At 39.5% G+C, this 15,420-nt stretch overlaps 1 protein-coding gene across 2 annotated transcripts in view; it reads left to right on the plus strand.

Moving 5' to 3' along the window:
* Positions 1 to 15,420, plus strand: part of PIK3C2G (phosphatidylinositol-4-phosphate 3-kinase catalytic subunit type 2 gamma) — a 361,732-nt gene that overhangs the window by 249,620 nt on the left and 96,692 nt on the right. For both annotated transcript variants that reach the window (XM_060194432.1, XM_060194433.1), the window contains exons 25-26: positions 1,486 to 1,642; positions 7,809 to 7,918. In XM_060194432.1, coding sequence (XP_060050415.1) covers positions 1,486 to 1,642; positions 7,809 to 7,918 — 267 coding nt within the window. The remainder of the gene's footprint in view (positions 1 to 1,485; positions 1,643 to 7,808; positions 7,919 to 15,420) is intronic.

A 15,420-nucleotide genomic window follows, 5' to 3' on the forward strand; every position in this document is an offset into this window, starting at 1 on the left:
GTAGAAATGGGATAGAATACTGTCATGTGTGAAGCTTCTTTCCATTGGTAGACAAATTCTAGTCTAAGATATTTTAAAAATTGATTAAGGTGACTCTGGCAATTTATATACACAAAAAAGATGCAGTATTTTATTTTGTCACATTCACAGAAGACCTACATTATGATAATGTTTAACTAGGTAAAACATGTTTCTGCAATATAAACTGTAATTTGCATTGTACCTAATTCCCCCCACCTCCGTATGTGTGTATTGGGTATTCTACTATCATGTTCCATCTTCTGATTTGTATTGGTGGTTGCCTCAGAAGAGAGGCATGAGTTGCCACATGAACTTGGTCATAAATACAATATTTTTTTCAAGAGAAATCAATTTGGCCAATTACATGTTTCCTTCTTAAAGAGGGAAAAACATATCCATGACATTAAAAGAGAACATTTCAGGAAGTTGTGAAATCCAATTACAAATGTTACTGTCTCATCTCAAGTTTCTTCATGTCTCACATGACATGGGAAAAAAAAAAAAAAAAAAAAAAAAGGAAGGGGCCAGGTGGTGGCGCACCAGGTTAAGTGCACACATTACAGTACACAAGGACCCAGGTTCAAACCCCTGGTCTCCATCTGCAAGAGAAAAGCTTCACTTTCTTTCACTTCCTCTGAAGTAGAGTTACAGATATCTGTCTCTCTCCCTCTCTATCTCCTCCTCCCCTCCCAATTTCTCTCTCTCTATTTAATAATAAATATATGATTAAAATTTAAAAAACTGACAAAAACGGTAAAGACAACAAAAATAAAGAAACTAAAACCTAGGGTCATCTATCTCGCTGACCCTGTATTTACTTTCCTGTCACATTGCCCTTGGTGACTACAAAATCAGTGTTACTTACAAGACTGTCTTTCTAGCTCCTCCTTTTTGATATGCATTTTTGATAGGCCTACTGTGAAATGAAGGCTAGCTATTTTCTTGCCCCTTACTAAAGATAAAATGACAAATTGGTAACATCTGTCCTTTTCACAGATTACCTCCTGAAAGAAATTATTACATGTTTTAGGTTTTATCTGAAACTCTCCTCAGAATGAACATATTGACTAAGAAAACAAATGTTAATGGAAAAAAATAAGGTCATGTTTTATCATTTTCAAATTACATAGTAAATATATTTTATCACCTTTATTATTCATTGGCCATCATATTATTTTTAATGAGTAATGTCCCCATTGAAATGTAATTTGGCATTAAGTACCTAGGATAATGCAGGCTGACATTGTAAAATGACTTATTCTTCCCTGCTGTATCTTAGCTGTCTTAGTCACATATAATTTGAATGCAGTATGCCAGTTTCCCCAGCTTCCCTACAAAGAAGAGCTTCATCTATTCCAGTAAAAGAAAATAACAAACACATCCAAACAGAAATATTGTAGCTGCTTAATATCACCCGAAAACCACTTCTCCTCCAGCTTATGGCTGCTATTGTTTTGTTTATAGGGATCGAGCCCCTTTTATTTTCACTTCAGAGATGGAGTACTTTATTACAGAAGGTGGGAAAATGCCAAAGAATTTCCAAGATTTTGTGGAGCTTTGCTGTCGAGCTTATAATATTGTCAGAAAACACAGCCGACTGCTCTTGAACCTGGTAGAAATGGTAAGTCCCTTGGAGAAATAACAGAAATAATAAGCTTCATTTATGTCTCTTTTTCAGTCGTCTGTTTTTGCTAATAGTTTGGAATTCCCCCAAAGAGCTATTCAAAATGGAAAGGAATGAACGAAGTAAAAGTACCATTGCACAGCTTATGAACACATTTGTTAATAATTCACTGCATTAGCTCATAGTTACTGTTTCAAACATTTATACTCAAAAGGTAATTCATTACTTGTTTCAGTGGATTTTTATAAAAGGTCAAGGCTAGAAATTTATAAAAGTGCATCACTTCTACTGTGCTTTAGGATTTTTCAAAAGAACCTTAAAATATGACCTAATTCTCTCAATATGACAACACTATGATGTAGACCAGGCAAGGATTTTTCCTAATTCCCTTTTCTTATTTCTGCTTTTGATGACTTGCCTGTTTTCCAGATTAAGAAAGTGAGCATCAGCAATGTAAGGTAATTTACTGGAAGCTCAACCACAGCACTATATTGATGTACTAATCTACCACATGCCAGAGAAGAGCAGTGCTCTAACCTTTTTTTTTTTTCTCTCTCTCTCTCTTAAGAAATAATTAGTAGGGAGTCGCGGTAGCTCGGCGGGTTAAGCGCACATGGCGCCAAGCCCAAGGACCGGCATAAGGATCCCGGTTTGAGCCCCCGGCTCCCCACCTACAGAGGAGTCTCTTCACAGGCAGTGAAGCAGGTCTGCAGGTGTCTATCTTTCCCCCTCTGTCTTCCCCTCCTCTCTCCATTTCTCTCTGTCCTATCCAACAATGACGACATCAATAACAACAATAGTAACTACAACAATAAAACAACAAGGGCAACAAAAGGGAAAATAAATAAATATTTTTTAAAATCTTTAAAATAAAAAAGAAATAATTACTTTGGGAGTCAGGTGGTAGCGCAGTGGGTTAAGCGCACATGGCGGGAAGCCCAAGGATAAGGACCCCGGTTCAAGTCCCCAGCGGCTCCCCACCTGCAGGGGAGTTGCCTCACAAGTAGTGAAGCAGGTCTGCAGGTGTCTTTCTCTACCTCTCACTGTCTTCCCCTCCTCTCTCCATTTCTCTGTCCTATCCAACAATGATGACATCAATAACAACAATAATAACTACAACAATAAAAACAAGGGCAACAAAAAGGAAATAAAGTTAAAAAATAATTACTTAAAAATATATTTTTAAAAGCCATTTGTTAATTACCTCAGTTTATGATCATTTATCTCTCTCCTATGTTCATGCTCTATTTTAAGGAATCTTGTAGATAGTCAAAGAAGGTGTAAAGATCACACTTTTTTCTTGTGTGAGCATTTTATAAGGTTAATCGAAATTTAAATTTGTGAGAGAGTATTTTCTTCCTTGTGTTGATAACTTATATTTCCTTGATTCTCTTTCAAATTGACTCATGTGTTAACTTTTTAAAAAAGAATTCAACCTATTTCTCCATTGCCCAGTTACAACCTGAGAGATAAATGATTTGGGTCACAAATTCCACCTCCAGCAAATGGTCAGTATCCAGGTCTATGAGTCATATGGGTAGGATGAGTCTACTCTGGAGTTAATGGTTCATCCTCAGTAGAGAGTAGACTGTTTCCACAATAGCCACAGTGCTTTTTTTTTTTCCTTGCTCCTGGGAAAAGCAAGGGGAAAATAATCCATGAAATTCCCATCTTGCTTAAAAGTAAAACATCTGTAGGAGACTCAAGAGTGTTGCTGGCTGACTTCACTAACGTAAAAGCCAGTATTTCATCAGCTTTTCTCTCATTAAAAAAATCAATACCAGCTATAATGGAAGGCTCCAAAGAACACAGGAACCATTCACCCAGTTTAAAATGTTTATCACACCCATTATTATATCAGATATTTCCCAGCAGAAATCTTTCTAACTTCTCTATGTAACGACAAAGAGTGTCTGCTTCCCTAAGTACAGCTATCAAAACAGATTTGGACTTTGTAGGAGGACAGAAGTAGTACTTTTTTTTTTTAATGTTCTCATATTTTAAAAGAGAAAGTATGTTCATTCCTTGTACTAGCTTCCCTTTTCCAATCCCGCACTTAAAGTTCTTACCCACACACTCTAGTTTAGGATACACTCGAACCACGTTGCCACAGATCTGGGCATAGACAGAGCTAAGTGAACCCATTGATGTGGCCACCATCCTTTCTCTGGTGTGCAGTCTGTGCATTCAAATCTGTCTTGCTGAGAAACAAAGCACATCAGTAAGGGCAAATGTGTGTGTGTTTTTGTTCTGTTTTTTGCCTTTATTTTAATCAGCCACACAGCAGGAAAGAGCATAAGATTCATCTTGCTTGAAGCAGTCTGCATTTGGAAATGCTGTATAATGTGTGTGCTAATGAAAGTAAGTATAGGATGCGCTTCCTAATTAAATGTATGGCATAATCCTAAATAAGCAGGTATGGATTCAGGATATACAGAGAAACTACAGTGCAATTAAAATCTAGCAAAAGTAGGGCTGGGCAGTGGCACGCACATTCTACGGCATTTCCAAATGCAGACTGCTTCAAACAAGATGAATCCTATGATTCACACATTACTGTGAATGACAACCTGAGTTCAAGACCTTGCTCCTCACCTGTTTGGGGGGTGGGGGGAGCTTCAAGAAGGGTAAAACAGGTATGCAGGAATCTTTCTCTCTCTCTCTCTCCCTCCTGTTCCCCTAGCAATATCTTTCTGTCCTATAAAATTAAAATCATGAAAAAATAAAAGGAAAATATGGCTGCCAAGAGAGGTGAACTTGTCTTGCATGCACTGAGCCCCAGTGATAATTCTGGTGGTCAAAATAAAATCTAGATAATTAAAAAGCAGACAGAGAGAGAAGGAAAGAAACTATAACACTGAAGCTTGTTTCAAAGTGGAGGGGAGGCTAAGCTCAAACCTGGGCTGCACATGTGGCAGAGCAGCAAGTCTCCATTTTGCCAGGCCTAGAAAGGTAGTTTATTCTTTGCAAATGGACAGTCATTCTGTCATAAAGAGGAAAACTATCTCAGCAAGTTCACAAATCTCTATTGGAACTCCAAGCACAGAAATGATCAAATAAAGTCATACCCTCTCTGCTCTTGTAAACTGCAGGTGGATTTTAATTCCTATGGTTGGTTTTGCCAGTGGTTAAGTTTACTAGTCAAAAGTTGCACTTGCTGGATTGAGGTTTTCAATACTTACCATGGCCAGGTATTTTTGTCTGTCTGTCTAGTTGTTTGTCTTATTCATATATTCATTATTTTGCACCAGAGAAATAACTCATTTGGATATTCTGCTGTCTTGCTGTGTGTGCAGCCCAAGTTCAAGCCCCCATTACAATGAAGGAAGCTTTGGTGTTGTCTCTTTCACTCTGTATTAATATAGTCATCATTTCACAGATATTCAGTAATTTCTAACTACTGGGTGGTCAGAAAAGTTACGACGTGTTTTTCTTTTTTTAAAATTTTTATCTATAAAATGGAAATATTAACAAGACTATAGGATAAGAGGGGATACTTTTTTCACACAATGCCTACCCCTAGAACTCTGTATCCACTCCCCTCCCTTGATAGCTTCCCTTTTCTTTAACCCTCTGGGAGTATGGACCCAGAATCAGTATGGAATGCAGAAGATGGAAGGTCTGGCTTCTGTAATGCTTCCCCATTGAACATGGTGTTGGCAGGTCTATCCATACTCCCAGCTTGTCTCTGTCTTTCCCTAGTGGAACAGGGATCTAGGGAGGTGGAATCTGAGGTACTTTGTCTCTGGGGAAATAAGAGATCTGTGTATACAAATGGGGAGAGGTGATAAGTTAAGAGTGAGATATCAAAAGGCATATACTATCAGGAACAGAGTTTAAAACTATATTTAGACACCTGAGAATCCTGGTGTGTATTTGTTTTTCACAAAGAGAAAATCATCATCTACTTGAATTTGAGACAGACAACTTGAATTTTATAATTAGAAAAACAAGCTCTGGAAAACCAAAAAAAAAACAACAACAACAACAACAACTTTTCAAGGGATCTCAGAAAATGAAGTGCACAAGGATCTAGTTTCAAGCCCTTGGTCCCCACTTGGAGTGAGGAAAGCTTCATGAGTGGTGAACCAGGGCTGCAGGTGTCTCTTTGTTTCTTTCCCTCTCTATCTCCCCCCTCTCAATTTATCTATTCAACAATAAATAAGTAAATAATATTAGAATAAGACATTATAATTGCAATGGAAAAGGAGTGAATACAAGAGTAGGGTTAAAGTGATTCCCCTCCCCCATCAGGTTTATTGCTCATATTACTCATAGATGGGACTTAAGAAACAAGGACAGAATCTGGGGAATGTTATGCATGTAAAAAAAAAAAGAAGAAGAAGAAGTAGAAACACAAAGCAAAAAAAAAAAAAAAAAGAAAGAAACAAGGACAGAAACAGAAAACACAAAGAAAAATCTGGACTGGGTGTTGTGTATTGCACCAAAGCAAAGGATGCTGGGGAAGGAGAGGAAGGGAAGCCATGGAAGGATGTAGGGTTCTTAGTGTATGATACTGGAAAAGATCCTAGGTTGAGGATGACAGTGTTCTCCAGACAACTATGATGGGTAGATGAGAAGTTATAACCATGTGCCAACAACTGTACTGTAGATGATTAACCTCTCAATAAAGTATTTTAAAAAGGGGGGGATGAATTTCACCTCTTCACTCACAAATACAATGTGACCAGAATATTTCATTTATAGCTTCCTGGAAAGTAAATTTTTCTTCCTTAAAATAGTGATTGTGGTATATTTCAATATATATTATTTACCACTTAATTCTCCCAGAGTTGTGAATATTTAATCTCTACTTTAAATATCAACAAATGGAGGTTCAAGGAGGTTAAGATATTGGGCGTGGGGTGGGGCAGGCAGTGGCACATTGGTTGAGCATGCACATTACCATGTGCAAGGACCCAGGTTCAAGCCCCAGGTTCCCACCTGCAGGAAGGAAGCTTCAGAGAGGTGAAGCAGGGCTACCAATATATCCTCTTTCTCCTCTATCTCCCACTCCCCTCTCAATTTGTCTCTGTCCTATGTAATAAGATAAAATGTCTTGAGAGACATATTTGGAAGATTATTCACATTTTAATCTTTAATTTTTTTATTTATTATGGATAGAGACAGAGAAATTGAGAGGTAAGGAGGCCATAGAGAGGGAAAGATACCTGCAGTCCTGCTTCATCACTCAAGAAGCTTTCCCCCTGCAAGTATGGACCAGGAGCTTGAACCTGGTCATTGCATACTGCAATGTAAGTGCTTAGCCAGGTGAGCCACCACATGGCCCCAAGGATTCATATTTAAATTGTAGGTCAAGAAATTGTAACTCTTAAGTTCTTAATTTTCTATTTATCCATGTTGCATATAAAAGATGGGAATGCTAAAAATACAGCAAGATTACTTAACTGGTTTATAATCATGATAAAAGTAAATTATTAACCTGAAAACAATTTGATGAGTCTGTTAGTTCTTGTTTTGATCATTGTCGTTGGTCTTTCTACTGGTAAATATGGGAGGTTAAAAAAGAATTTTATTAGGGTGGGAGTAGATAGCATAATGAATATGCAAAAAGACTCTTTTTTTAATTTAATTTAATTAATTTATTTTTTTGCCTCCAGGGTTATTGCTGGGGCTCAGTGCCTGCACCACAAATAAACTGCTCCTGGAGGCCATTTTTTTCCATTTTTTGCCCTTGTTGTTGTCATTATTGTTATTGTTGCCATTGATGTTGTTATTGGATAGGACAGAGAGAAATGGAGAGAGGAGGGGAAGACAGAGGGGGAGAGAAAGACAGACACCTGCAGACCTGCTTCAGGGCTTGTGAAGCGACACTCCTGCAGGTAGGGGGCCTGGGGCTCAAACTGGGATACTTAGCACTGGTTCTTGCGCTTCCTGCCATGTTCGATTAACCTGCTGCGCTACCGCCTGACCCCACAAAATGACTCTTATGCCTGAAACTCCTAAGTCTTAAATTCAGTCCTGCACATCACCATAATCCAGAGCTAATCATACATATATATTTTTTTTCATGCTTACAACTGAAAAGTATTACTCTGTTAAACTTAAGTTTCATAAGGAAAATTATCCAAATAAACTTAACCAAGTAAGATCTGACCCACAAGTAACTCATTTTTATTGTTTATATCTTGGTCTTACTCAGATGCTTCAAGCAGGATTGCCTGAGCTAAGAGGAATCCAAGACCTGAAATACGTGTATGACAATCTTCGTCCACAAGACACAGACCTAGAAGCAACAAGCCATTTTACAAAGTAAGATGATCTATGCATGTGTGAGTGTGCATGCATGTGTGTATAATCACCACACTGAAGGTGATTTCAGTACGAACAGTAATGGATGGTCTGAGGCTGTCATTGCTTGGGCAATGTTGTGTCTTCTTCCCAAAGGTGAAGCAGGAACCATGTGAACGTCTAGCAGAGGACCTTGGGGTTTTCCTAGCATGCTGCCATTTGTTAACAAGCCTCTTCACCTACCACACTGCTCAATAACAAGTTGCTGTAAAGACCAAGAACTGACATAAATAAATGAGTTGTGCTACTTGAACTATGTCCACACAAACAAATTGGAGAAAGTGGTTTATGGTGTAATATAGACTCACTATTTTCATTCTTAAGACAACATAAATTTTGGGATATTGGATGACTATCTCCTTTTAGAATTTATTTTGAAAAGTTTAGGGAAACACAAGAGTCTGGGAAAATATAGTCAATATTAATTGAACTCAAAATCATTGTCAAAAGGATAAAGAATTTAGATTTGAGCATTTTGAACTTCACTTTTTTTTTTGGCCTCCAGGGTTATTACTGGGGCTCAGTGCCTGTACTACAAATCCACTGCTCCTGGAGGGCATTTTTTAATGTTTTTGTTGCCCTTGTTAACCTTGTTGTTGTTATCACTGTTGTTGTTGGATAGGACAGAGAGAAATCAAGAGAGGAGGGGAAGACAGGGAGGGGGAGAGAAAGACACCTAGAGGGCCTACTCACCACTTGTGAAGCACATCCCCCTACCTCCGGCAGGTGAGGAGCCAAGGTCTTGAACCGGGATCCTTATGCTGGTCCTTGTGCTTCGCTCCATGTGTGCTTAGCCCACTGAGCTACCACCTGGCTCCCTGAACTTCATTTTTTATTGGAAATTATGCTTACTAACATATTTTAGGTGCTCAGTAAAATTTACCTGTGATTAGTATCCTTGTAAACAATGTTGGTAGAGAAATAGTGGTGTATCTATAACTCTTAATATGGCTCTTGAGTCTAGCTATTAATTACTATTTTTAAGTAGAAACATTATAAATACAGGGTATACTCTATCTCATGGCTAAATGTTTTGTTCTTTTGAAGAAAACCTATCCCACAGGTTTTCAAACAGGTGTTACCTCGGGCAGGTGTTAACTTGTCTTCTCCTGCTTCCAGAATGCTTAGTGAACAAGCCCTTTCTATGCCAAAGGAATGGAGAGAGTTCCTGGGATTGTCCTCTCTACTTAGAGAACCTCTTGCAAGAGATCTGTTTCATGAACTTAACAGAATGGATATGGTTAGGAGCAATATGATATAATCACAAAATTTGGAGCTGGAAAAACCCAAAATAGTTTATTTATTCTGACAACAAAAGGAAAGTGAGATGCAAAGAACTAAGACTTTTTTTTTCCCAAAATTGAACAAGTAGTAACACACAGACTAGGATTTTGGTCCCTGGTCATGTATTGGTTGTTTGTTCTTCTTCTTTTTTTTTTTTTCCTCCTCCCACCATAATATTGGAAGCTATCTATCTGATATGATTAAGGAGTGCCAGGCAGAACCTATGCCAAAAGTGTACCTTCCTGCTACCTAGTTTGCTCCAGAAAAATCTATAAATCTATCATAAGATACTTTTACTGGAGTCTAGTAGAGTTTTTTTCAGTCTTGAAAAATGCCCTTCAAGGGCCAGCAAAATATCTCCTTTGGAAAGTGCTCTGCTTTGCCATGTGCAGGGCCCAGGTTTGTGACTGACTTCCCACTACACGGAAGGAAGTATTGGTGTCATGGTGCCATTCCCCCCCCCCACCTCTCTGCTACTTTGTCTCTATCTAAGAGAGAGAGAGATGTCCTTTAATAATAAAGGTAACTCTAGAAAAAAAAACTTTGTTGATATCAGTTTATAAAATCAAAAATATTATTTGACAACTGTAGCAAAACAACAACAAAGAAACAGACAAAAAAAACTAGTTTGAAGATGTATGTAATATTTCAGATCTGGGTTTCAAGGATGAGGGACTTTCAAATCACCACAACGAATAAATGTGGACTCATATGAGAAACTGAGGGGGAGACGATAAGGGCCTAGACTTAGAAAGAGCAAAAGGACTCTGTTACAGAGTTTGCAGTGTTTAAGACAGTTCTAGGCAGGAACCAGCCATTCTCTCTGGATGTCCACTCTGGACCAATTAACTCCATGCAAGGTGGGTGGATTCACACAGCACCAGAAATAGCAGTGTCAGGCTGTTCCTATAGAGTGAGATTTTTTTTTTTTAAAAGCAGGTTTGGCAGATCCAGGATGGCAGTGTCCCTGGGACTAAGCAGGGAGAGAAGAGCAGGAGAAGGTAAAGGAAGGAAGCAAGTGATTGGCTGGTGGCCTATGTTTCAGATGTGTCATTGCTTTGCTATAGACAGCATAGTGTTACAATTTACAAATATTCCCAACTCCTATTAAAAAAAAGAGTGGGTAAAAAGAGCTTTTTAAAACCCTGGTCACATGAGAAAAATGAAAGGGCTTTGTGTGTCAGACATCATTCTCTCTTTACATGCCCCCCCTAAGATGGCCCTAAACCAGATCTCTGAGGAGCCAATGGTCTAGGGTATAGGTGAGCTTGTGTTGGTTGAGCTATCTCCTTTTCCTGTTCAGAAGGACATGAACTGATGTGGGAAGTGTTATCACATTATCATACTTGCCTATCTCTGCCAGATATCTCGAGAGGTCATAAAGTATTTCTGTTAATTAAATTTCTTCCTACACCTTTATTGTAATGAACTTCACATTCTCTCTTGTGAGCTTAAAGGGCCTCTAGTCATCTCAGCTTGAGGCATTCCTCTTCTCTATCCAGTCAATGTCTCTGCCTTGCTATTTCCAACCCTTCAGACTGTCACAGAGACCTACCTCTATTATTCTCAGGTGAGACTCTTTCTTTCTTTCTTTCTTTCTTTTTTTTTTTGCCTCCAGGGTTATTGCCAGGGCTTGGTGCCCGCACCACGAATCCACTGCTCCTGGAGGCCATTTTCCCCTTTTGTTGCCCTTGTTGTTTTATCATTGTTGTGGTTATTATTATTATTGTTGTTGTTGCTGTCGTTGGATAGGACAGAGGGAAATCGAGAGAGGAGGGGGGAAGACAGAGAGGGGGAGGGAAAGATAGACACCTGGAGACCTGCTTCACCACCTGTGAAGCAACTCCCCTGCAGGTGGAGAGCCAGGGGCTCCAACTGGGATCCTTATGCCAGTCCTTGCACTTCATGGCACGTGCGCTTAACCCACTGTGCTCCCACCCGACTCCCAAGTGAGTCTTTTTCTTTTGTACCTATGTCACTTTGAGAACTTACACTCAGTGTCTAGTTCTCTCACATTTAGAGCCTCATCAGAAATGCTGCTAAAGCTTCACAAGGCGACCAGAATGGCAGGGGGCATTCTGACCCCCATCCCCACCCCCATTTCTCTCAGTGCCACTCATCTCTTAGGACTATTACCTTACTCATGACTGTGTCTCTGGTTATTCTAGGACTGATTGGTCTTCAGGGGGTGACTCTCAGCAAGGAAGGTAAACTTACCAGTTCTCCCTCGCTAGCTCAAGGACTTAGTGATATAGGCAAGAGACACCAGGGAGAATTGGAACACTCTCGTGTATTTGGGGGTGGGCTTGGGTTTATATAGGGATGTAGACAAAGAACATTTTTCAAATACATCAGAAATTACAGGTTTCTTAAAGGTCAGCTTGCCCCTATGGTAGGGGGCTAGTATGACAAGAATTGATGCAGATACATAAAGGTCAAGACAATTATTCTCCATGATGCAAGCAACTTAATTATCCAAAGGTATTTGAGAGAAACATAGGGGTTAAACCAGTAGGGTGAAACAGAAGATAAATAAGGCTTGATAGATATCAAAGGCCATAAGGAAATAGAGTTTGGGGTTTCTCTTGTCTGGGGTTTGAGGTGTATGATGGAGTGCGTTCTAAAAGTGAGGTGATTGTGTGAACTCTGGGTGACTATGTGAACTTTGAATGAACCTTAAAGCAGGCAGCCATGTGGCCTGCAGTTAGTGGGTAGAAGCTGTGAGATCTCTGTGGGCTTGAGAGTCTGATAAGGGAAAACTGAGTCTGAGAGACTGTTTTCCCCTTTGCTCATCTCTGTGAGAGAGGCTAACAAGGGGGTGTCTTACCCAGACCTCCATCCAGGGATGGGGGGAATTTTCCCTAAGCTCTACCAAGCTTACACATAGTCCCTTAATATATTTGCTTAATTGAGTCAACTTCTGCACCCCCCTGCCCCACACCCTGCCACACCCTGCTAAATGTAAGGGATATGTTCAATTTTCCTCTGTGCCAGACAGATCTGAATTTGAAACAAGCTCTGTTCTCATTAACATATAGACTTAAAATTTTGACGGAGCAGTAGCGTAATGGGTTAAGTGCATGTGGCACAAAACACAAGGACCGGTGTAAGAATCCTGGTTTGAGTCCATGGCTCCCCACCTGCAGGGGAGTAGCTTCACAAGTGGTGAAGCATGTCTGCAGGTGTCTGTCTTTCTCTCCCTCTCTATCTTCCCCTCCTCTCTCCATTTCTCTCTGTCCTATCCTACAATGAAACATCAATAACAACAACAATAATAACTATAAGAACAATAAAAAATAAGGGCAACAAAAGGGAAAATAAATAAATACATATTAAAAAATTTAATGGCAGTGTGAACATCAAACATTAAGCATATAGAAGGCATGCAACCATGATTTATGCTTCACTACAGTGCTTCTTAAGGGTCTTCCTCTAAGTGCTTTTCATATGCTAGTTGAATTAGTCCATATAACAAATCTATGTAGTCATATTACTTTTTGCTAAATAATGAAGTTAGGAAATGGTACCAGCAAGGGGCAGAGTCAAAATTTGAATCCAGAGGATTATGCTTCAGAGTCATCAACTCTAAGTCTTTTTTCATAACCACCTCTCCCCCATGCAGGCTCTGCTTCCTGATTCAGACTATAGCTTCCAAAGCTTTTCAATGCCACACTGCCTGCAGTTTGACTAAGACAGATTTTTTTTTTCTTTCTCTTTTGGCCACCAAGGCATCCTGGGGCTTTGTGCCTGCACCATTCCATTGCTCCCAGTGGAATTCTTTTTTTTTCCACAAAAGGCAAGAGACATAAAGAGACAGGGAGAGAATGAGAGACACTATAGCACTGATCCATCTCTCAGAAAGCTTTGAGTTGTTTCCATGTTGGGGCTGTGGATTCAATCCCCGGTCCTCAGGTATGGTACTGTGTATGCTCTACAGCTGAGCTATCTGTCCCCCAGATCAACCCCCAATCAATGCAGATTCTAAATATATCACCTTTCTCAGACACTCACTAATCCTCAATTCCTGAACATCCGTTCCTTGGCAAAGCATGGAAGTGACTTTCCAAAACTATTATCACTGTACTAACACTGGATGTTTGGCTCAGGACATACTGTAACTAACTTCAGCTCTGGGAGGCCCTTTTGAGACTAGTAACTTCCTTCCTTTATCTTGGTTGGGCCCCTTTCCAGATGCCTTGACTATCTCTATATTTTTATCCTTAGAAAAAGCTCCCAGAAGACTTACTCTCACTTTAATTTCTAAGAACCTGTCTCAGTAGAACATTTCATTCTGACTTCAATTGCATACCTTTATTTTTAGATATGATTTAATATGCTTTGAACTTGTATTTTCACACCCCCATCCCATTCACAGTTCCACAGTTACTATGTAATAAGGATCTTTTGTATTACACATTCCATCCATCTCAGTGAAGAAGCTGTTATCAAGATCCAGAAAACCTTAATTGATGGTTTACCATTGTAAAATATTCCTTAAAAGCTTAGTATCTAGATATCTACATTTTCCAACAAAGTATATGAGAGTCCTTTGTTAAAACTTAGTGTGCAATTTTACTAAAAATTGCCTGAGTGGGGCCAGACGGTGGCACACCTGATTAAGCATACACATTACCATGCTCATGGACCCAAGTTCAAGCCCCAAGGTTCCACCTGCAGGGGAAAAGCTTCATGAGCAGCGAAGCAAGTACTGCAGGTGTCTCTCTGTCTCCCTCTCTCCCTCCCCTCCCCCCTTAATTTCTCTTTCCTATTAAGTAAAGAAAAAATAAAGTGTGTGCATGAGTGTGTGTGTGTGTGTGTGTGTGTGTGTGTGTGTGTGTGTGTGTGTGTTGGGGGGTGTTTGACTACCATGAGTAGTGGTTTTTGTCATGAAGACACTATGCCCTATATATTGATAAACTTGGTGGCAATTAAAGAAAAAAGGCAATGGCACTTTAAGGAACATGACCTATACGACTCTGAATAATGTACATTTGTTTATTTTTTCTGCATAAATAATATTGTATTAAAAACTGTGCTCTCAGGGAGTCAGGGGGGTAGCGCAGCGGGTTAAGTGCCAGTGGTGCAAAATGCAAGGACTGGTGTAAAGATCCATGTTTGAGCCCCTGGCTCCCCATCTGCAAGAAAGTCACTTCACAAATGATGAAGTAGGTCTGCAGGTGCCTATCTTTCTCCCCCCATCCTCCTCTCCTCTCTCCATTTTTCTCTGTCCTATCCAACAATGACGACATCAATAACAACAACAATAATAACTACAATAATAAAACAACAAGGGTGAAAGAAAGGGAATAAATAAACAAATATAAAAAAACTAAAGGAAAACATGTTTTAAAAAAAACTGTGCTCACTAGCAGTATATGACTTTCTAAACTTAGGCAGGAATTTGAAGTGCAAATAACAACTACAAAAAAAAATGCAAGTTGTGGCCTGGAGTATCAGTAACCCTGCTATGTTTATGAGAGTCACTGCACATCTACATCCCTTGTTCTCTTTGTTCTGACAGGTTGAAAGCACTTTTTGCTGCTATTGATTCTGATGTCACTAATGACAGATAAAAATAAAACAAAAATCCATTCTTCCATCCTCTGATATGTGCTGAATGAGGAGCAAGCCATCTGAGACACAGCATGTGTGGCTACCTTAAGTACCCTCATCCTGCCTGTAAGAAAAGCACTAAGAGGCTGCCCCTATGACCCAGTTTGATACTTGAAAGAATGAAATGCTATTTCCTGCCTCTCCTAGGAAGTTTCTACTTCTGAAAAATGCAGGGTCCTACCTCACTCCTGGATACTAACATTCAGTTAAGGGCTGATAATAAGAGTTTCAAAGAAAGCTGCACCCTGTGTAGAATTAAAAATTGCATTATAATTAATGACATCTAGAGAAAAATGAAAATGAAATTGGTTTTCTGGCCACAGAGGTCTTTTCTATCACTGCCAGCTCCTTTTTCTGCTTCCCTTATTTTTCTACTCCCCTTACAGCTGAGTGCTGTTGAATAGAAACAAGGAAGTATCATGACTCAGTCCCTGCAAATTGATACTCTCATGTAATATCTCTGCCGAGCCCACTGCTAGGCAACAAAAGCAAGCATCCATTAGAATGCTGTCCAAATGGGTTATTTCCAAATTTTCAATCACTCTGAAACCTCGGGCTCACTGTCC

Source organism: Erinaceus europaeus, chromosome 7, assembly GCF_950295315.1.
Source record: "Erinaceus europaeus chromosome 7, mEriEur2.1, whole genome shotgun sequence".
NCBI lineage: Eukaryota > Metazoa > Chordata > Mammalia > Eulipotyphla > Erinaceidae > Erinaceus > Erinaceus europaeus.